Here is a 24,096-nt window from a genome sequence, read left to right as displayed (position 1 = left end):
GATTATAGTATAGACTCCACTGGGAAAAGCACTAATTTAAGAATGCGTAAAACTCGCGGAGTAATCCTACAAATGATAAGACTTCAGTCTATCAAAGATGCTTGGAGATATATATATCCTTCAATACCGGGCTATACTTATTATTCGGCCCCTCATAAATCATATTCTAGGATCGATATGGCCCTTGTGTCTGATAGTCTACTTTTAACATCAAAAATGGAAAGTTGCCCTCGGGTAACCTCTGACCACAACCCCATTATTTTTTCTTTCCGGGTTAAAATTGAGAAAAAAGAACTTAGGCCATTTTCTTTTCCTAGATACTTGCTGAAGGATAACAAATATTTGGTACATACTACTCAGCAATTGGAGGAATTCTTCGGAACAAATGCTGGATCTGCATCTCCAGTAATTGTGTGGGATACTATGAAGGCGTATGTTCGTGGTATTACACAAAAATATATTTTCTTACAGAATAAAAAACGAAAAAGTGAGATGGAGACTTTGGTATATAATTTGCGAGATTTGGAGAATCAACATGTAGAAGCAGTTAAAAAAAAGGATTTAATGGCCCAGGATGGGGTGTTTTCTTTACTAATCGACGCAAGAATCTTAGTTAAACAGCTTCTAAGGGATAAAATGGCTGCTAATTATTGTAAGCATCGTTTAGAAAAATATGAATACGGGGAGCATATAGGACATGTATTGGCATATCAGACTGCAGAAACAAAAGCGAAAACTAAAATTAATTCTATTAAAGGGGTAAACGGGCTAATGTATACTGAAGCTTCAGATATCTTGGAGCAATTTCTATTATTTTATCAACAGCTTTATTCTCTTACATGGCCCTCTAATCAAGATGAGGTATTAAGCTACATCATTAATAGTGATCTTCCAGTGGCAGATAGTGAGAGAATTGCTACTTTGGATGAAATGGTTTCGATGGAAGAGGTGGAGGCAGCATTATTAACATTACCTATTGGGAAAGCTACTGGCACTGATTCACTGCCGCTTGAATTTTACAGAACCTTTAAGAAGACCTTGCTTTTACCCCTTACTAGTGTAATACAATCTGTAGCTGTCAGTGGAGCAGTGCCGACTTCATGAAACCAGACACAGATTGTGTTCTTTTTAAAAAAGGATAAACTACCAACTGAATGTGGGTCATACCGGCCAATTTCTCTTATTAATGCAGATGCAAAGATATTTTCAAAGATTTTGGCAACCCGTTTAGCTCCGCTTATGCCGGATCTAGTTTCTGAAAGACAACATGGATTTATACTAGGGAGGGATACCACTGCTCACGTGAATATGGCTATTGGAGCATTCGACTATGCAGAGCAAAGGAAAATAGATTTTGGAATGATTTTATTAGACGCCGAAAAAGCGTTCGACCGTGTGAGGTGGGAGTTTTTATGGGCAGTGCTGTCTAAGATCTGTATAGGTACGCAGTTTCAATCTTGCATACAGGCTCTATATTGTAACCCACAAGCAAATCTTTCCTATATGGGATCCCGATCAGCATCTTTTAGGATTCTATGTGGGACTAGACAGGGCTGCCCTCTGTCTCCACTACTTTTTGCCTTATACATAGAGCCATTTTTACGTAGTTTACAATCTTGTGCGTACATTAATCCGCTGGAATCAGGTACTTTCAAACTTAAACTTACGGCATATGCGGACGATATAGCGGTTTATGCAACTAATCCAAGTGAGGCTGTGATGAGGATTAAGCAAGAAGCAGAGAAATATGGTAATGTCTCAGGGTATAAATTAAATGTTAATAAAACTCAGGTGCTCACTACAGCCGGGATACATAAATCTATTTCTGGGGCATATACAACCGTGACCTATCTAGGGGTAAAGATAACAGCTAAAGTTAATCAGATTATTGATCTTAATTATGTACCACTCTTACAGGCGACTACTAAGTTGTTCAAAATCTGGCATAGGCTTCACTTGGTACTGCTTGGCAGATGTAACTTAATTAAAATGAAAATACTTCCTAAATTTCTATATCTTTTTCGCTCAATACCTTTGAAAATTCCTAATACTTTTTTTAAAAAAACTTGAGGGTATTTGTAGCAGTTTTATATGGGGCTATAAGAAACCTAGGAGGGCAATGGAGCTACTTAAATCTTCATACGAACAAGGCGGACTAGGTTTCCCGGATTTCAAAATATATTTTTGGGCCTCATTTACCGGACGGTTTCGCTGTTTGTTGGGCTTGGACCAGACGGATTCATTCTTTAAGTTTAATTTAGGTAATCAACAGGATATGTTTTTATATGGAATAAATGACCCTAACTACTTCAAAAGAGTTAAGTTTAAGACTGTGAGGGATACTGTATATGTCTGGAGAGATATGTCTTCTAAGTGTAAACTATCACTATTTCATAACAAATGCCCATTGTGGGGGAATCCTCTTTTTCCTGAGGTTTTTCAGGATCAGGCTGGTAAATCTTGGGCTAAGTATGGAATTACATGTCTGGGTGGGTGAGATATATAGTGAGAAAGGAATCAAATCTTTTGAAAATTTGTGTCTAATTTATAACTTACCATCACATTTCTTCTTTAAATATTTGCAAGTAAGAAACTACTTGACTTCAAATCTAAGGATAACTGAGTCTATGGAGTCAAACGTCTGGGATTGTATATATGGAAGAAAGACTAAATCTCTAATAGAGCTGATGTATACACATTTACATGGTTTTAAATTAGATGGTAGTAAAAAATTAGCCGAATGCTGGAGTCAAACTTTGGGCATAGCGGTCTCACCCAGCATGATCAAACAAGCATTAGGGAATCTGAAAAAATCGGTACACTCTGTTAAATTGCAACTTCAGCAATTACGTACTGTCTGTATGTTGTATTATACTCTGGCTAAAATAGCTAAATGGGCCAAAGGAAATGTGACGGGTGATAAAAAACACTGCCCTAAATGTTGATTATATGCTGCTAATTTATTACACATGTTTATATCATGCCCAGTTTTGACGGTTTTTTGGAAGAAAATGGAACAACTTTTAGTCTAAAATTGGGTTGGATCAACCACTTACTGATTTAGAAATTATGTTGGGATATAGGGAGGATAATCCAGCTATGGCATGTCTTTTTTCAATTGTGATGGCTTCTGCTAGATTAACTATAGCCAGGGTATGGATTTCTCCCACACCTCCGTTGGTTGAGGATTGTTGGGTCATAATTAAGGAAACTTACGGTTTAGAGGCTGCCCTAGCAAAGGCAAGGGGAATTCACTCCTTAGCTAAATTTGAAGTATTGTGGCGACCTATGTCTTTTTGATTATATAATTCTATATTATTTAAGTATTATATGAAACTTTGTTTACATGGTCCTGTTTGATTTATTTATGATTGTTGCTCTCCTTCTCCTTGTAATTCTCTATGTCCTTTTCTATCTATTACTAAGGTGATGTTACATTTTTCTCTAGGTTTTTTTTTTTTTTGCATTATAGTACTTATGTGTCATTTGTGATGATGAAAATAAAAAAAAATATTTAAAAAAAAGAAATTATTTTTGAAAATAATTGTTTTTTAATTGTATTTCTGTACTTTTGTATTTTTATATTTTTTTAAATAAATGTTACTGTATTTTTATTTTTATATATATTCTTTAAATATTTAAATTTGATAATATTGGGCCCAATTCACAAAGGTGAACTTACACTTTTGCATAATTTTACTCTTTTATGCTATTCACAAATAGAACTTTATGACTGCGGAGGGTACGCAGTTATAAACTTTTTTTTAAACTATCTGTTTGTGAATAGCAAAAAAGAATACATTTACACAAAAGTGTAAGTTTACCTTAGTGGCGCGGGCCTATAATGTTTTACATTTTGTGAATAAATGCAGTTTATTATAATTTTTTATATGATATTATTCTATTTGATCTTTTGCGATTTTGCAATATTTATTTGTCTTTTTTTTTTAAATGTTCAAATATTTTTTGAAGTATGGATCACTATTTTAATTAATACATATGTTTTAATTAAAATGTTGATGTTTTATTTTTTAATAAAAACATTTCTATGTATTTTTTAAACAAACAATCTTTGTTATTTTTAATGTTAAATAAATGAAATGCTATGAACGTATTTTTTATTTTTAATAATTAATATTTTATACAGTTAAAGATTCTTCTTTTTTAGAATCAATATTATAGTTTTTACATTCTTGAGGATTTTGAAAACTTTTTTTTATCTTTTCTAGTGTTTTTATCATATACATTATTTACCATCGAAAGGTCCTGGTAAACTTACACTTTTGTGAAAGTTTACTCTTTTTTGGTATTCACAAAACTACAATTTAATAGTAACTTTACGACTGTGGACACTCCACAGTCGAGGTGTCTCCTCAGTCAAGGCGGAGAACCTTGCACATAAAAAGATAGGACAAGCCTATCTTTTTATGTGTGGAGTTCTGTGCCTCAACAGTGAAGTATCTGCAATTGCAAAGATACTATTAAATTACTTGAAAGTCTGTAGTGTTAATATTTAATGTTAGTTTATTGACAGGGTAAACATAACAGCTGTGGTATTTGGCATTTGAGGCATGACACGTTTTAGAGCATATTTCAGGACAACTTACTGTTAATGACACAAGAGTTTTTTTTTTAATGCAGCGAGTGTCTGGCACACACGTGCAGCTGCGTTCCAAAGCATGGTGCATGACCAGACTGGTGAGAGCTTTGCTTGCCTTGTGAGCTCCTCTTAAAGTGAACATTTGGTTTACTTGCAGGGTAAATGGTGCATTGTCAGTTTCAAGCTGGTGTAAATGAGTGCATCGGGCATGTGTACAGCAGCCATTTTATCAGTGTTTGCTTTGGATATGAATTTTCGGCAGACATGTTTTGGGTATTAAGGTTTTTTTATTGAGGAAAGACTTAAACATATGGATGTGGTGTTTGGTTCACTATACTCTGATGTACAGATTGAGAGGAAATATGAGGTGGCAATTTATTTCTTAGAAGGTGGATTAAGGAAATATAAAGAGGCAGTTTGATTTCTTTGAAGGTGGGTGGATTTAAGTCATAAAAATGGAAGACATAGTGGAAAATCAGAGATTAGATAAGAAGATTCAAGCTTGTGCCAACAAGGGATTCTCATTGTTAGCGTAACGGTTGGGAAAAAGGTTAGATGACTGTGTAGAAATGTTAATGCCTGCTATGGGGATTACTAATAATGGTTCCAAAGCAAGGAGGAGTGTTTTTGGTCTTTGTGGAGAGAGGGGTAAGGTAGGTGTTGGTGAGGAAGGGAGCAAGGTGGCACAGAAAATAAATAAGATATGACCCATAGTTTGATAGGACAAGACCGTTCTTGCGAAAGAAAAAGAGAGGCAACTTAGTTGGAGTTGGAAGAGAAGGCTATAAAGGACAAGAAGAGGGGTGTTAAAGTGGTGGCTTGTGAGAAGACATAAAGTAGTGGTGTGATATTGAAATAAGTTGCAATTCTGAACTGGATGATTCAGATCAGGAAGAGGAGAAGGTACAATGGATCCTTAAGGAGAGAATATCTTTTGTCCACCCTTTTTCAACATCCCTTATCTGCACGGTGGTCCCCAGAGGATCAAGTAGCACAATATGTTGGGTTTTGGATCAGCTGTGAGATGCTAAAGGAAGTAGTGACACAGTTGAAGTCAGAAAGTCCAAGAACCTATGATGAGTGATAAGGTAATTTATAAAATTGAATTGGATCCTGAAATGTCAGTATTCTGGAACAGAAATATGGTCGGCATCCAAGAAAGGGTTTGAACAAGGGCCTTTTGGGTGTCAAGAGAGATTGCTGGATTTGCTGGGACATTGAGCGAAGGTTTTGATATGTGTGGAGAGGCGTATCTAAATAATACAGGTATTAATGTTGAAGAGGTGCACCAGTGGGTGCAAAGGACAGTTTGTCTATTGGGGAATTGAAACCCTATTTATGGCAAGAAGAAAGAGTATTTTGATGAAAATCAATCCTAAGTTACTGAGCTTGCCAATAAGGAAACAGGGGCGGTGCCAATGGGTTACTTTTTTTGGTGAAGCATTAGATACGATATGTAGGATTCTTCAGTTTAATCCAGAAAGAACAGAAGGCTACTAGAAAGGCTTTTGGTGGGGCCTGGAAAAAAAAGGGTCTGTTCTCTGGCCGAGAATATGGCCTCACTCGAGCATCTTTTTGTGAGGATTAGGAACTCTCTTTAGATATAAAAACTCAGACTTTTTTCCTTATCATCACAATGGAAAGGCCAGAGGAACGAGAGGAGACAGACGGGCTAGAGGATCATCAGGTATGTTTTGCAGGTGGCCCTTCATGTATCCGTATAGAACTCGGTAGCAAAAACAATTGACTTCCCACCCTACCAAGACCTCTGCAATAGACTCAGCACCTTTTTTTTTACCTGAAAATTAAGATGCTCTACGACAACTTCAACAACCAGGACCTCTGCATCCCTTCAGCTCCCACCCACAGCGACACCACCCAACATACCCTACTCACCTGGACCCCACTCACGGCAGATGACACCCTAAACACCATGAAGAACATCCACTCCAGAGCAATGTCAGATCCCTGTCTCCCCCACATCTTCCACAGAGCCGCCACAGCCATTGCACGCAAGCTACGCCGGATAATCAAATACTCTCTTGAGACCTCCACATTCCCCGACGACTGGAAACAGTGCCAAAGTCAACCCCCTCCTGAAGAAACTCTCCCCAGACCCGATGGACATCAAGATTTTCAGGCCCATCTCACTGATTCCTATCGCAGCCAAGGTCATTGAAAAGGCTGTCAACACCCCGCTAGCAAACTTCATTGAAGCCAACAACATCCGAGACATCTCCCAATCCAGATTCCGCATCAACCGCAGCACCAAGACCGCCCTACTTGTCTTCACCAATGACATCTGCGCACTCCTCAATCACGGTCAAAAAGCACCCCTTATCCTCCTGGACCTCTCAGCTGCCTTGGACACCATCTCCCACTGCACTAGCCACCAGACTCCAGGACGCCAGCATCCGTGGAAAGGCCCTCGGCTGGATAAACTCATTTCTCAGTGAACTCAGAACTCGGTGAGAAAGACTCCCGCACTACCTCTCAGAACCAACAGAGACCAGATGTGGAGTACCCCAGGGATCCTCCCTCAGCCCCACCCTCTTCAACATCTACATGGCCCCCCTCGCAAACATCATCAGAAACCATGGGCTCAACATAGTCTCCTACGCCGATGACACCCAGGTCAGCCTCTGCTTCACCAGGAACCCAACATCACCAGCCACAACTTTCAGGAAGGGATGAAAGCCGTCGCCACCTGGGTGAAGAATAGCTGCCTGACACTCAATTTTGACAAAACAAAAGTCCTCATTTTTGGCTCCACCCCCTCAGCATGGGGTGACACCTGGTGACCCAAAGCCCATGGAAACTCCACCCACCCCAACAGACCATGCACAAAACCTCGGCATCATACTGGACTCATCACTCACAATAAACCGCCAGATCAATGCCGTATACTCAGCCTGCTTCAACACCCTCCGCCTACTCAGAAAAACATTTTGTAGTCACTATTTTACAGGTATAAAATTTGCTAGCAGCTCGGGAACACTTTCCTTGAGCAGAAGTAGCTCTCACTACAGAAAAGGTTGGAGACCCCTGATTTAGATGAATCCCCTCCAAATCCAGAAAAATGGTCAAGCACACCCTCGTCGCTAGCAGACTGGACTACGCAATACCCTCTATGCTGGAAACATCAAAAAACTCCTTTGCAAGCTCCAGACCATCCAGAACACCGTAGCCAGATTGATCCTAGATGTCCCCCATCACAGCTACATCACCCAACACCTCTGTGATCTCCACTGGCTCCACATCGAAAGAAAAATAACCTTCAAACTCCTCACGCACACTTACAAGGCCATCCAGAACATCGGACCAGCATACCTAAACAACCGCCTCTCCTTCCACACACCCAAGAGAAACCTCCGATCAGCCGACCTCTGTCTGGCCACCATTCCACACATCTAGAAGACCAGAATGAGTGGAAAGTCCTTCTCCTACCTTGCAGCCAAGACCTGGAACAACATACACCTCCAGCAAAGCCCTATACTGCTCCAATGCAGAAAGGACCTGAAAACCTGGCTCTTCAGATGACCCCCAGCGCCCAACAGAACCCCGCCCCAGCACCTTGAGACCCTCACGGGTGAATAGTTGCGCTTTACAAACCCCTGATTGATTGATTGATCGATTGTTTCCCAAAGGATCTCGTGGCTACTTTCTCTCCTTGGTAGAACAAGTTTTGATTTATGATTCAGAAGACATTTTGTTACACATAATTAAGCGCAGACACATAACCTAGCCACTTTGCTTGTTGTACACTGACAAAGAACTTCACACTAGGCTTTTATCTATTAGCACCCATCGACATCAGCAGCGACTGGGACCCGAGGGTGCGTCTCATGACGCAGCCCCCCGGGTCTCATTATGGGCAGGGAGTAACCCTGCTCTTAAGCCAATCCTGGCGCTGCTGGCGCAGTGGCACTGGTAATGCAGCGCCAGGATTGGCTGAGTCTTTCACCGCGCGCGCAGTGCAGCAGCAGCATGGTCATCATGATGACTCATGGTGCCGCGTATGGCCAATCACACTGCGGCAATGTGAAGCCCTGCAGTAGTGATTGGCCATTCCTACGCTGTCGGCGCACCACGTCACTGCGCCAGTGCTCGACACTCAACACTCGACAGACACGAGAGACGACACGCGTCAGGCTGCAGTCACCGAGTCACGAGCGGAGCACGAATCGTCAAGACTCTTTAATTATTCTTTCCATCCATATAAAAATGTAAGTTTTCCTTTCACCCTGCAGAACATAACTGAGACCAGCTTCCTTCCCCTCCTTTCAACGTGCAGAATGTAACCCCGTCCCCAACATGTCCCTCTCCCCGTCTCACCTTTCACCCTCGGCCTCCCCTCAAGTAAAGCCTATACTGGCTCCCAAGAAGCCTTTAAATGTTCTGATTAACCAACTGCACCCATGTTCATATCTTTGATATAACAGGCACCCTGGGGAAAAGGCTTTCTTATTTTTTAGATGTCTGTTGCTTCACTCTCTTGACAGTACAGAGGCACAGATAAAGTATGTAAATTTACTGACCCCTCTGATCACCCCCGAAATCAGCCCTGCCTCTGTGTGTATAAGATTGATAAACTTGCCACACTTTGTCCCAACAAAAAACGGTGGGGTCTACATTTGTGCTGCATGTGGTATCGATGTCGCAATAATGAGCAAGGCTTCGTATGGGGACGCTAAGAGACACCCAGGCCAATCATAGACAAGGTATAGAAGTGAGCTGAGCTCTCGGATCACCCCGAAAGTAGCCTTGCCTTATTTGTGTATAAGATTAATAAACTTGCCACACTTTGTCCCAACAAAAAACGGTGGGGTCTACATTTGTGCTGCATGTGGTATCGATGTCGCAATAATGAGCAAGGCTTCATGTGGGGACGCTAAGAGACACCCAGGCCAATCACAGACAAGGTATAGAAGTGAGCTGAGCTCTCGGATCACCCCGAAAGTAGCCTTGCCTTATTTGTGTATAAGATTAATAAACTTGCCACACTTTGTCCCAACAAAAAACGGTGGGGTCTACATTTGTGCTGCATGTGGTATCGATGTCGCAATAATGAGCAAGGCTTCGTGTGGGGACGCTAAGAGACACCCAGGCAAGTCACAGATAAGGTATAGAAGTGAGATGAGCTCTCGGATCACCCCGCAAGTAGCCTTGCCTTATTTGCATATAAGATTAATATCATACAATCTGAAACAGTAATTGTTTTAACAAACCTTACGGAAACCGTTTTGATAAAATCAAAAGAGGTTAGAAATGTAGTTTCCAATACGCACTGCCCACTTTGACCGCTAGCAATACCAGCAAACTAGCAGCTAGCTTTCGAAAGTCTAACCTGCTAAGCATTACCATAAGATTAATTTCCATATTTCCACTGTGAGTTCTGTGTGACCGTTCCGCGTAATTATTAATTTGCCACACTTACCAGACCTTTCATCCGCTTCACACTTTACAGCTTGACAAATGTCTTTTTCTAGATAAAAAAGTTACTAAAATGTTTTCGCTCTGAGCCGAACACAGAGCCAGAATATTCTCAAACAATTGCTGGTTACCTTAAGCTACTTATTGCTATAGTCTGGTACATATCCCCCCACTCGGACCTATCCTGGGAAGGGGGATTATGAATTCATATACGTCACCCCCTTCTTCCCCGGCACCTTTCAATTACACTCTGGTGCTGACATGGCTGCTGTTGGACGTGCCTCTTTCTGGTATTAATTACTATAGGTGTCCTAATCAATTGAAATCTACCAACATGGTGGCTCATGAATTATGGTGGAGTCCGATAGTCAAGAGGGTAATCTCGCTGAAATATGACATAAATATGGCTCGCCTTGACAAGCCCCTCTTGTGTAAGTGTCAAAAGAGTTCTGCTTTGCTTCCATTGGCCGCTTGATTTACCGCTGTATGGGCAGTGTATGTTTAATATGGTCTTAATTAGGTGGTACAGTAATAGGTTAATAATGGAACATGTGTGACAAGCATCAGGTTCAGCCGCGTGCAGTGAAGGGGCAGACTCCTAGACAGGCTTTCGGCGGGATCTGTCTCAGTTAATTTGGGGTCAACAAGGAAGACTGAAAGCCATCGTGGGGGTGATGGACTAATAACAGCGAACACAGACCGAAGGGGGAGGGAGGTGTCGTTAAGGCGTCCACATACCCACTACCAACATTTAACAGTGGAGCGACAATATAAACCAGTTGTTGCATCTCTTGGCAACTTAGCACCTTTGGCCATACCCCTGAAATTAACAAGCATTTGCCCTGCAATAGGTCAAGCATTTATGCAAGTTTAAACTATTGTCATTTTAAATGACAATGCATTTTATTTATGTTTCAAAAACAAAAAATAAATAAAAGGCATTGTCATTTACAATGTCAATAGCTCAAACTCACGTAAATGCGAGACCTGTTGCATTGCAAGTGCTTGTCCTAATCTGCAATGTATTTTTGACTTGCACCAGGGGGTTTACAAGTCATTCCGGAGCGCAGGGAGGAAAGGCCTGAAAGGGGCATCCTGTTAACCTCGGAGACATCAAAAATGTTGATGTCTCCGAGGTTAACAGGTCACGGGTATCTTTGTATTAACAATTCTTTGTTAAGATTTTAGGTAAACAGTAAATCCAACTGTGGGACTTTTCAGTGTAATCAGGTTAACAGCTATTCCTACTGGATTAATGGAAGAGCCGCTTAGGTGCCGTTTCTGAGTCTAAATTTGCACAGAGTCGCTTTGATGTGAGTTTTGTATCTGAATGAGTGAGAGAATGAACTGTGCCATTTCTCTTGTTTAGAAGCATTATTACTCAGTAGTTTGTATTGAGTTGTCGTTTTAGAGGGCATCCTGCTGCCCATTACATGGCACTGGTGATCTATTGTGTGTGAGGGTGAAATGGACTATCTAATAATGTGTGTAGTATCTTTGGGTGTTGGTGTGCATGAGGAGCATATTGTGAGGATATTGTTAATGTTTTTCCTAGAGAGAGATCAGAGTTTTGTGTAATGGAAGTTTTGACTCATAGAAAGGTAGCGCAGAACTTCAGAAGGTTAATGTGCCTGCTGCAAAGAACATGTACCTGATGCAGATCACAAAATGCACATGATGTAAATAGGTCAGTGAGTCACTGCCTTTGTCAGAGAGATTATTTTGTTACTTGCAGTTTGTAAATTGTAATCCTAACATACAACAGTGAGCTATTATTAACTGTCATGTAAGAGCTGCATGCAAACTGCAAGCAGGTAAAAATTGTAGCGTTATGTTTTTTCCCCCCCAGTCTTTGTTTAATTACCCTAATGTTTCAAAAATAAATTGTTATATTTTTATTTTCAGCACCTGGTAAAGCCTGAAACATTAACTGAACCACTACCTAATTTTTGGGCAATTTTTGGACAGAGAACAGGAAGACCCAACCTCCTTTGCTGCTCTTCCATCCCGTCTACGACCCAGCAAACAACAGTGTTAAAGGTAAGGAAACTGCTGATATCCTTTTTTATATTGGAATTAGGGCTATGTTTGTGGTCACTGGTCACTCTAGATGGTGGTTGGGGTGGGTGCACATTCTGAATATTGTTCTCTCAGTGGATAGCATTTACTAATACTGAGCCTTAGCCCTGTGCTTTGGGCACTAACGGTTGTTAAAGGCACTATCTATCCCTTACCTTGTTCAAGGCCCTCAAACAGTCTCTTTTGCAGTGTCTTCAGCAACCACTATGGCACACAGAGGCAGCAGGCAGTAAGGCTGTATTTTTAGCAGTCCTGTTGTCCAAAGGGGAGCTTTGGAGATATATTGCGATAATGCACATGATAGATGTACTTATACTGAAATTTGATATTATTGCACCAAATCTTATACGTTGTACTTTGACTATTGACAGGCTTCTTTCATATTGGTAAGGACAGCATCGACATCCATGATGAATACGGTAGAACAATTAATTACACGGTCATTCCATGCACGGCCACTACAAGATAAACTACATATAAAGAGATTAGGACCTGATCGGCCAGACCTACAACTACAACAAGTTACCCAGGACAGAGGAAAATTGTACACACGTACATTCTCAACCACCTGGTACACAAAAGCTGAATGGCTTACAGGGTGTCCGTCAAGAAACAAACTGTTCTGCTTCCCCTGCTTGCTGTTTAATGGTGATTTTCCTTGGACAAGAGAAGGAGTGATAGACTTGAAGCATCTGTCTGAAAAAATCAAAAAGCATGCACACACAAGAAAGCATATGGAAAACGTAACAAGACTGGGAATGTTGGGAGACACACCGATTGAGCAGCACATAAACAGTGTAAACCGCCAAACAATACAGAAACACAATGAAGCAGTTGATCGGAATAGGCACATACTATCAAAAATAACTGATTGCATTCGTTTCTGTGGTGCTTTCGAACTGGCATTGCGAGGCCATGGTGAATATGAAGATTCCACAAATCCAGGAATATTCAAAGGCCTTGTGGATTTAATAGCAAGCATAGACAAGGAAATTGAAGCACATTTAGCAACTACTACAGTCTTTAAGGGCACCTCTAAAACTATACAAAATGAACTCCTTGAGTGTATGCTCGAAATTATGAGAAGCCATATTGTCCAAGAGTTGCAAAACACAGACTTTGTGGCTATTCAGGCTGATGACACCACTGATGTGGCCACACAAACACAGTCCATATTAGTCTTTCGGTACCTGGACAATGACAATAATGTTGTGGAGAGGTTCTATGGTTTCACTCATTTAAGAGACTCAACTGCAGAAACCATTACTGCAGCTATACTGCGTCAACTGAACTTCATTTTTCCAGAGGTGCACCAAAAAAAAAACTTATTGCACAAATTTATGATGGTGCGTCCGTAATGAGTGGAAGCCTTGGTGGAGTACAGAAAAGAATTAGAGATGTGTACCCTTATGCTCATTACGTGCACTGTTACGCCCACCAACTTAATCTTATTATGCAGCAGGCAATATCAAAGATCTCCGAGACACGAATTTTCTTTCAGGATGTAGGAGGCATGGCAGCATTCTTCTCACGTTCCCCAAAAAGAACAGAAGCACTTCAGGAGATTGTGGACAAAAGGGTTCCAAGGGGATACTCAACTCGTTGGAACTTTAACATACGTACAGTCCAACTAATATATCAATATAGGGAGGACCTTGTGAAATGTTTTCTTAATATAGAAGTCAATGAAACCTTTGATTTCAAAACTCAAAGTGAAGCCCGTGGCTTTGCTAGAACACTAGAAAAAAGAGAGTTTCAGTTCTTTCTGTTTTTATTTCAAGACATAATGTCAGCTGTTGAAAATTTATAAATCAGTTACAAGCACGAGAGATCGATACTGTCTCTGTGAAAAGAAATACAGCTATGTTTGTCGAGCGCATAAGCATAGTGAGAAATGAGGTTGACAATTTAGACAGCAAACTGCCAGAGGCTTCAATTTTTGCAAACCACAGGAAAAACATCACCACTCTGGTCCGAAATGCAAAGGAGATATGTGACATTGTAATTGTGTATGCACAAGAACGTTTTGCTTTCACAAAACATTTGGTGAGTGCCGCATTATTGGAAAGTCAAAACTTTGCAAAATATGGTGAATCCTTCCCTGAGCATGCTCTGCATGAGGCTGTGGAAGCTTATCCTATGCTCAACCAAGAGGACCTCAAAAGTGAGCTGAATGTACTGTACTCAATGCCTGTGTACCGAAATGCCAGAGATGCCAGGGCTTTGCTGACTTTAATTCATAAACTTAATATGAAAAAGACATTTACAGAGACAGTGACTTTACTTAAAATTGTCCTAACCACTCCTATGACAACAGCAGAGGCAGAACGATCTTTTTCTGCCTTAAAGAGGATTAAGACATTCCTAAGAAACACCATGCTTCAGGAAAGACTGAATGCTTTGGCAATGCTCTCTATAGAGAGCAAGTTAGTTCAAAATATCTCTGATTTTAACGTTCAAGTAATTGAAAAGTTTGCTGCTCTTAAAGACAGACGTGCTGAGTTTAGATACAAAAAGTAAACATATGTATGTTCAATGCTTCTAGTTTCCGGCCACCTGTTTAGTTGTTTGTTAAATAAAAAACACCTGTGAGGTACTCAGAAATGCATTATATCTCAAAGTCTGTTATGAAGCTCTGTGGTTATACTGAATAAGCAGCTACCTATGTTATATGACATGATCTCTTTATTACTGTAATAACTGCACTTTCTTCATTGCTTTATTAACCTTTCTGCTTTCTCAAATCTGCTTGAAAAGGCACCATTTTTCCACTCTTTTTTCAAAATTTTCTCGGGGGGGGAAAACCCCCCAGAACCCCCCTTTGGTTGTTCGGGCTCGCTCGCTACGCTCGCTCGCTATGCTGAAGTATGCAAAACATTTTACGCCACACCACTTTCAAATGTCACCGTCCGCCACTGCCCAATGGGTCCTCAATGACGAGGCCTCCTCATCGGGCAACGCCAGCTGCCTTGCCCCTCTGAAGGTTAGTTTCCCAGACATTTTACTTCCAAGTTTCTTCTAAATATGAAGGTAAGTGGAGACTAGGCCAAATCTACCCTCTGTATCTGAACCGCACTCCATCGCGGTCAGCCATAACTTCTGACTTTGTCGCAGTCTTGCACAACTATATGTCCGCAGTTGGTGCTTTGATCTTTTAGGCACTAGCTTTTACTAAAAACTTTTAAAATTCATAACTGGTTCTACTGATTGAATAGTTTTGTTTTGGTATCAGATAATTTATTAAACTTTACTCTATTTTCTAAATTGATTTAAGATTTTCCTTGTGTTATGTTTTCACTATAATACCTTCTAATTGCTGCATAAAAACGTTATATATTGCCTATAAGTTCAGCCTTACAGCTTTTGTGCCAAGCTACCAGAGGGTTGAGCACAGATTAATATAATGAATTCTTATGGTTACCCTGACAGGGATTGTGGTTGCTGCTGGAGAAGGGTTCACACCCCCCCCCAACAAAAAATCCAATTTCTAACAAATATTTATTGCAAATCTGGCATTGCTAATAAATGGGGTTTGTAATAAATATTTTAAAAAATACAAAGATGAACTCTGTAGCCGCTTCCTAAGCAGAGTTAGCAAATATTACATTTAATATTGCATCACAATGCTTCCCAATGGAGCTATTAATCCTGCTACAATGAAAATAGCTTGGGGGGGGGGGTGGGGAGTCACACTGTAAGCTATTGTTTAACATTAAACATTTACATGTTCTACTTTTAAATACTATGCACCCTGCCTTATTGGCTTTTGAGGCCAACTTAACGGTGACTTTTTGATATTTAAAAGTAGGTGTGAGGCCTGTCAAAAGAGGTCATTTTGACAGGTCGAATTTGCAGTTTAAACCTGCAAAGCCAAACATTTACAAGAGGATTTGGCTTAAGAGTTTCACCTGAATGCTTCCATATTAGAAATTTCCCCATTCACACTTCACCAGGTAAATATGGATGGGGGAAATCTAAGAGAACAAGCATTTGCACTGCAATCGGTCTCGCATTTACGCGAGTTTGAGCTATTGACATTGTAAATGTCAGCGCCTTTTATTTTTGTTTTTAAAAGATAAATAAAAGGCATTGTCATTTAAAATGCCAATAGCTTAAACTCGCGTAAATGCGGGACCTTTTGCAAATGCTTGTTTAGTTCAGTTTTCATTTAGGACACAGAACACAATAGTGTGCACACACTAAGACAGTAAATCTGACATGATTACTGTCATTTAGTTTGTCCTTCTCCTTTGACCCAGGGCTCATTTCCTTTCCCAGACTCCAGTTGTGCAGGATGCCACATATTATGTCACCGCAACTGCAAAAAAGTCAAAGGATCTCATTAGGTTGACCACTGGTCACGTATCTGTGATCTTCTAGGAATCGATAAGCTAGAATAATTCTGTGTGTGCAGCAGTAAGGCGTCAATAAGGACTGAGCTATCGAAGCTCAGATATGTACTGCCACAAAAAGTTCTGTTGATAAGCAGAGCTTACAATCGGTTTCAAAATTGCCATGCAAAATCATTGAGGAATAAAAGCCGCTCTTACAAAGTATTCTAAAAGGCCTGAAATACGAAGGTGATTACACTGCATATATTACAGATAGCAACGCTTCGCGCAGGAAATATTTAATTACAGCGAGCACTTCATTATCAGTGTTAAGGGAAATGCTGTCATTCACTGAAATTCCATGTGAAGCACAGGCTTGCAAACAACCCCCTCTCCACTCCCCAAGTTCCGATTCGAGCACACAGCCCTACGATTGAACATGTGCAGGTTTAATGTAAAGCATGTGTTGCCTACTTGTGCAACACCTAACACTGAACCAATGAAATTCGTGGATGCGCATCAATGCTGCTCCACCAAAGACAAATCACTACTGTACCGTGGGCTATATTTGAGTGACTAATGTTTGTTTATTTGTGTTTTTGTTCGTAAGTAAAAGTAAAGCAGAGTCAGAGATTTGAAAATTATATTGTACTGCAAAGCTCATTTTTATTGAGCTGCAATATTGATGGAATGTATACGACACAGTTTTATGGGCATATTGAGACCAATTAAAACAAGGGCAGAGTTAAGCTCTTGGCCGTTCCACGTTATCAAGCACTGCCTTTATTTACTCAGCTACAATTGTACGCTAAAGATAAAAAAAAAAGGAAAAAAAAACTAGAGTGGGTGCGGGCTTGTAAAACTAGCGTTGCATCACATTTTATAGGAGCAAAAAAAAAAACGCAATACAACAGCTCATGATGTTGAACTCAGGTCTACCGAAGACCAAAGAAACAAGCATTGGCCGCACGCGCGCCTCCCGCTTAAAGTTAAAAAAAAACAAGCCCTGGAGTTGTGTGTGTGCGCGTGCGCGCTAGAAGCAGCGGGGAGGAGGGGGGCCTGCATGATTTAATTGCTACCATATGGCGGCGCTCGCTCCCGCAAGTAAATCGCCTCACGTGCACGCGTTGCCATTGAAGGCAATGGAACACGTACACGTGTTGGGCTGCAAGCCTGGAGCGATTTCTAAAGGTCTCTTTCCTTAGCAGCGCATGTGCGCTGTGTAGGCGAGACTTAAAAAGGGAGAAAAAAACATTAAAAATCGGTTCTCAATTATGATTTCTTTAGCTATTCCCCATTCCAGCAACAAACAGATGAACTTATGTTACTGCCCCACCTGAAAATGGCTGCACAGCATGGTATTGGGACTTTCATGTGAAGTATACACCATTTGAGGTTTGATGAAAGTAGGATTGAGAATATCAGCAGTAATACTTAATAAAGATGAATGTCCAGTCAAAGCTATATTTTTAAACAAATACAGGACTTTCTTTACTCAGCAAAATGCAGGATTTAAATTATGACAGAGACAAAAAGCAACATGCCAGACAGAGCATCTGGTATAATGCAGTGATGGGAATGTCAGGAAGAGTGCGGGTGGGCCCAGTGGGTGGTGTGGGTGTGTTGGACCATTTGCTGGGGAGGTTGCTAGGTGGCCAAGAACCTCTGTGTGGGTCAGCGGTGTGCTCCCAGCAGGTGATGAGGTGGATTTAGCAGTGAGATACTCATGAATTTTAATGTGGTTGACACGCTTACTCATAGACCTCATTCTGAATGTTTTTTCCATAACTGAGCATTTCTTACTTCTTCAAATTCTTAAGCAAGTTATACCTGAATCTGCTTAAATAAAAAAATTTAAGAATTTCAGGCCTGGAAATTCATGAGAAATTCAGACACACTGAAGGAAATAAGAACGTCTCACAGAAAAAACTTTCTGAATTGAGTCTAATCTATTCTTTGTGGGCCATCCTGCGTGGCCAAATCAGTGCTTAATTTGTGCCTGTGCTTGCTGGTGCTTTATACACACTGGCCCTTGTTTATGATAGTACAACACATTGTGGTGCTCTCAGACTATTTTTTAGCACGCTGCACAGCGTGCGTGTTTAGGATAGGAATGTATTAAAAATGATAAAACCCACTCTTCCTGGCCTCCCAACAGCTTTGGGTGACCTCCAGTAAGGCAAAATGTCACACTTGCTAAAGTGTGATGCTTTGGAGGCATCGTTAGCACTGCCACTCGGCATCAGAAGCAGGAGCTGCGCAGCCAATGTTGTATATTTATTTCGGTAAAAAAAACTCTTCGCATCGTCAGGCTCGCACTAACTGCGCTGCATAAACATAGTTAGAAATGTACTACAGAACTAAGGTATTATTAAAAGTTGTAGCATATTGTTGAAAAGACCTGGTCATATGAGTCAAGCCCCATGCGAAAGGCGTTACTTTATACTAGTTCCTTTTTAACATATGCCGAAAGAGGTCGAGGTACTATGGGGCAGATTTACAAGCCCCTTGCGCCACTTTTGCGTCACTTTTCCCATGTTAAAAGTGATGCAAAAGTGGCGCAAGGGGCTTGTAATTCTGCCCCTTAGTTGTTATAATTTATGCCGCTCAATCTCATTGTCTTTGCTGCCCCTCTTGAATTTTTATGATTTATGCAATTTTTAACTGTTTTATGGTATGCTTTTTTTATTTTATTTGTATTTAATGTATTTATTCTACCCTTATGGGCGAAACCACATCCGAATAAAGTTGTTTTTGAATTTAAATATCTTGCAGTTCATATTTTAGGATCGACATTTGAACATATGAACACATTTACAATTTATTTCAGGGCTATAAAGGACATTATCCGGAGCAACTAGCTAATGAATTCTGAAGTTGGGGCAGTGGCAAGGGGAACATTAGGCTTACCTCGCAGCTTCGGTATATCTGTCCAGCAATCGAAAGACGGTGGCCTGGCGGAGATGATTCCGGAAGTAGGAGGGATTTAAAGTGATGCTCCTGAGAGAGAGAGAGAGAGAGACACTAGAGTCATTCAAAGTTCGACTGTACAACACACACGCCCGTCATCCAGCTGTGCCCGAGACGCATGCACCTGTTAGACATCCTTTGCACATGTACCTCGAATCCCAGGCATGATTGCTCATTCACCGTCTCCCTCGACAGATGCGCAACTCTGCATAATTTCAATGGGGCTTATGTACAAGCCCCTTGCGCCGCCGGTGCGTCACTTTTAAGATGGGAAAAAGGGACGCACTGGTGGCGCAAGGGGCTTGTAAATAAGCCCCATTAGGCTTAGTACAATGCGCACGGGTTATGCAAGTGAACCCATCTCTCTCTTCGCTTAGACTATTATGGGGCTTATTATAAGCCCCTTGCGCCACCTTTGCGTCACTTTTCCCATCTTAAAAGTGACGCAAAAGTGGCGCAAAAGTGGCGCAAGGGGCTTGTAAATCTGCCCCTATGTTTTTATGTGAACTGGCGTGAAGCGCGGGCACATAAAGAGAGGTTCGTCTCTCTACATTCGGCGTGCTTGCACAACACTGAAATAAATGCAAACAGGCAACTCGATATTCTGAGATAAACTCAATAAAAAAAAAAAGACGCGGGGAGATATATCGCAAGATGTCCCACAGCTGACATATAGATTCGGCTGTGCCAATAAAAATGAATGCGGATCTGTGGTTAGCGGAGCCTCCGGCGCGGCTCCGTGAATAGCTCGTAATTGCGCACAGTTGTGCCCTTGGAAGAGCGCCAATGACATATTTATCAAAAGAGGTCCATCGTGTGGATAACATCTTTGATCAACTTGGCTCTGACTGCTTTAATCTGAAGATTTAGTCATCAGTGTTTGAAGTACATCTGCAAGATGCCGAGGCACCCGATGTTCAGCTCGCCAGAAAACCCTTCTGCCAATGTACAAAAAATATGAAGACACAAATTGAGACGAGCGCGCGCGCACACACAGACAAACGAGCGCGCGCAGAAACATACGATCAAGAAAGGATCGAAGATCACACAGTTCAGGGATCAAGGACACTTGTCTGTATGAGCTTTCCTTAAAAAATGGCGCAACGGCACCTTAAGTCCATGGCTCGAGGGCAGAGTGTAGTTTAGGTACACTCCTTCCAACTTCGACAGGACCCAACCTGCACAAAGTGTTCTAAGAGAATATCTGAAAGACTGGGAGGGGGGGTGGGGCATATTTACAAGCCCCCATCGCCACCGGGGCATCACTTTTTTTGACGCTCTGGTGTTTTAGCGCCATTGTCAATATTTACAAGGTGGTGTTCAGCCACTGAGGACCATATGTACGACGACGTGATGGAGCGTGTCGTTAGCCTCCTGGGCTTAACGACACGCTCTGCCACTTCGGAAACGCATGGCTGCACCATATTTACAAGGATGTGGTGCAGCCTTGCGTTCCCCCCTGCGATGGCGCTAAGTTTCACAACTTAGCACCAGAGTGCAAGGGTGTCTGTGTGCAGGGGAGGATTGGTTATGTGTAGGAAGGTGTCCCTTCCTGCACATAATCAATCCTAAAATGCCATTTTGTAACGTTCATGTGTGCTGCTTCATGCAGCACACATGTACGTTACAAAATATCATTTTTAACCCCTTCGCTGCTGCGGACATTCCGCTGCAGCGCTGGGGGGGCAGGGGGGCAGCGCGGCGGGCCTGTGCTCATGACGGAGCCGCTCCGTCATGAGCCACAGTTGAGCTGTGCTCATGACGGAACGGTTCCGTCATGACTCCGCCCATTTGCGTTGTCGCCCCGCACAGGCGGGGAAACAGCGCCGCGCAGGCGGAGCGGCCGCCGACAGGATTGTCATGACGGAACCGTTCCGTCATGAGCACACGGCAACCGTGGCTCATGACGGAACGGTTCCGTCATGAGCAGGGAAGGGGTTAAAAAGGTTTGTTTATGTACAGGAAGAGACACCTTCCTGTACATAAACAAACCATGGCATTTTACCAGAATTTGGAGTGGTGCACTACCCAGGTGGTCTGTACAATAAGCATATTCACTTATAAAGTTGTGTCATAAAAAAGTGAGTTCTTTATTTCCAAAGTCATCTGACGGAACTGAGTTCCAGCCAACGCTTTTCGTTCATTAACAATGAACTTCTTCAGGGCTGAAAGTTACAATACATAAAATAAATATGCGTGTAACACATACAATAAATATACGTGCAGAACATATAAACATACTCAATTACATACAGAAATGCTACAGTGGACATTGGGGGCAAAGGGGTATGCGGGGAACAGAAATGAAAAAGAAAGCAGGGGGAAATGGAGGTGCAAATGGGAGGGGAAACAAATTTTAAAAACATGTGGGTAAACACACTATGGCTAATACAGTATGCAGTATGGCTAATCGTCCCTATATTCTAATGTATTTGTGTTCCCTGTTGTCTGAGTCCGTGGTGACATAAATATCTGGGTGACATAATGATAGCAGTTCAGGGCGTACTCTATGGCAATTGATGCAGCCCGACTAGGCAGGCAATTAATTACAGTAAATAACCCTGAGGCATACCTATAGCTAGTCATTTGCAAGTTTATCAGATGGTAAATCTGATGGCTGAACTTTTACTCTGTACTCGTATTGTTGTGTCACCTGTGGCCTAATGTGATTGTGGCCTGGCGCAATAAATCTCAGAACCAGGACGGTTCCAGTGTAAAAGTGGGGTGGTGGCGGTGGAGAGGGGACCACATGCATGGAAGTATTCGTGTGGCAAAAAACCCCAAAAAATCGAAAAAGTAAGAAAAAATTCAAAAAACAGGGAGAAAGAAGGGGCTGAAGCGAGAAGGCAAAGAAGAGAGAGCAAGGTCCAAAGTGCGAAATCTATACATACCGATCTTAGAGGTCCATGTGCATATTTACAAGCCCCCATCGCCACCGGGGCATCACTTTTTTTTTAAGCTCAGGTGTTTCCGCGCCATTGTCAATATTTACAAGGTGGTGTTCAGCCACTGAGGGCCATATGTACGACGACATGGCGGAGTGTGTCGTTAGCCTCCTGGGCTAACGACACTTCGGAAACGCATGGCTGCACCATATGTACAAGGATGTGGTGCAGCCTTGCGTTTCCCCCTGCGATGGCGCTAGGTTTCACAACTTAGCGCCAATGCAGGCACCCTTGCACCAGAGTGCAAGGGTGTCTGTGTGCAGGGGAGGATTGGTTATGTGTAGGAAGTTGTCCCTTCCTGCACATAACCGATCCTAAAATGCCATTTTGTAACGTTCATGTGTGCTGCTTCATGCAGCACACATGAAAGTTACAAAATGGCATTTTTAAAAAGGTTTGTTTATGTACAGGAAGAGACACCTTCCTGTACATAAACAAACCATGGCATTTTGCTTTTTCCATGTGTGCTGCACAAGGCTGCACACATAGAAAAAGCAAAAACGAGGAGAAATAATGCATTTTACCTCGTTTCGCCACCTTAAAAGCAGGGTTTTCCTGCTGTTAAATGTGGCCCTGCCTCCTATGTACGCCACCCTTGTACATAGGGGGCAGCGTCAAATACAATGGGTGTTGCGGTGGAACACCCACTGCACGCCCCTAGCGTGAAAGGGTGCATTGTACATAAGTTTCAAAAAGAGAAAGGGACCCAAACACCACAGGAGAAGGGTACCAAAAACGACTTTAGTCAAAAGAAACCCCCTATGGGTAGATACACATTCATAAATCCACACTCACAGAAGAAACCCTATGTTACCAATGGGAAGACAACGACATATGCACAAGGAAATCAAATAACAAACTCTAATCTCAATTGGCAATACAGATTTAATAAGTAGAGAATTATGTACATAAAATGTATAATATTTATTGTTAAAAAACACACACACATATAAAAATCTTTAGCAAAATGAATCAAAATTCATACTCGAGAACAATAAAAAAAACTCATTAAAACAATAAATAGACTCACAAAAGCTAACAAACAGTATTAAAATTGGGAGAACAATAGTTCCTGATCCTGGAAAGAAAGACTGAATCTGGCACAGATCACATGTTATATACAGAAAATTTTATCTCACAGTCATTATTACAAGACTAAATAACAGTAGTCTATATAGATTTACAGTAGGCTTTCCTTCTTAGTGCATCGACGCGTTTCGGTGTAGGCACTATATTTTGACCATCACCTTCCTCAGGAAAGAATAATGACTCCCAGTGTGTAAAAACAAATTCTTAAAAGTGTCCAAACAGATGTATACAAAGAGCTACAACAGCTTCAAAGCTGGCCAGAAAGAAAACTCCTCTTTCTCTGCCCGCTACGAGTTTCTCAATACTAAAACCCAAGCGCGACTCGCTTTAGGAATCCACTCTTAGTGTCAGTTACATCAAACACCGATGCCCAACGCATAACTTGCATTAACAGTCCATCATTTTCTGGGTACGATCCAGGTTACTATATAGTTATTTAGTACCTTAAACAACCGCTCAGGTTTAAGGCGAAATTACCTATTTCTTCTCTTGAGTTCCGTCCACCTAAAAATGCCTCAAGCGACACGAAAGCCTCTTCTATCATGCTCCGGTCTGATTCAAACAATTACGAGGGTAATTTGGGTACGGAATTCCAGTTCTGGTCTTCAGAGTGCTGGAAAACAACGCGCGGGGTATTTGCCTCTGGTTC

At 41.6% G+C, this 24,096-nt stretch overlaps 1 protein-coding gene across 1 annotated transcript in view; it reads right to left on the bottom strand.

Moving 5' to 3' along the window:
- SPATA16 (spermatogenesis associated 16) overlaps positions 1–24,096 on the bottom strand; it is a 483,092-nt gene that overhangs the window by 353,641 nt on the left and 105,355 nt on the right. Inside the window, exon 3 of the mRNA XM_085633135.1 lies at positions 19,354–19,443. Within this exon, the coding sequence (XP_085489261.1) occupies positions 19,354–19,443 (90 nt within the window). The remainder of the gene's footprint in view (positions 1–19,353; positions 19,444–24,096) is intronic.

This window comes from Triturus cristatus, chromosome 11, assembly GCF_964204655.1.
Source record: "Triturus cristatus chromosome 11, aTriCri1.1, whole genome shotgun sequence".
NCBI lineage: Eukaryota > Metazoa > Chordata > Amphibia > Caudata > Salamandridae > Triturus > Triturus cristatus.
Note: the sequence above shows the minus strand (reverse complement) of the source record. Positions and strands in the feature narration are given on the sequence as shown.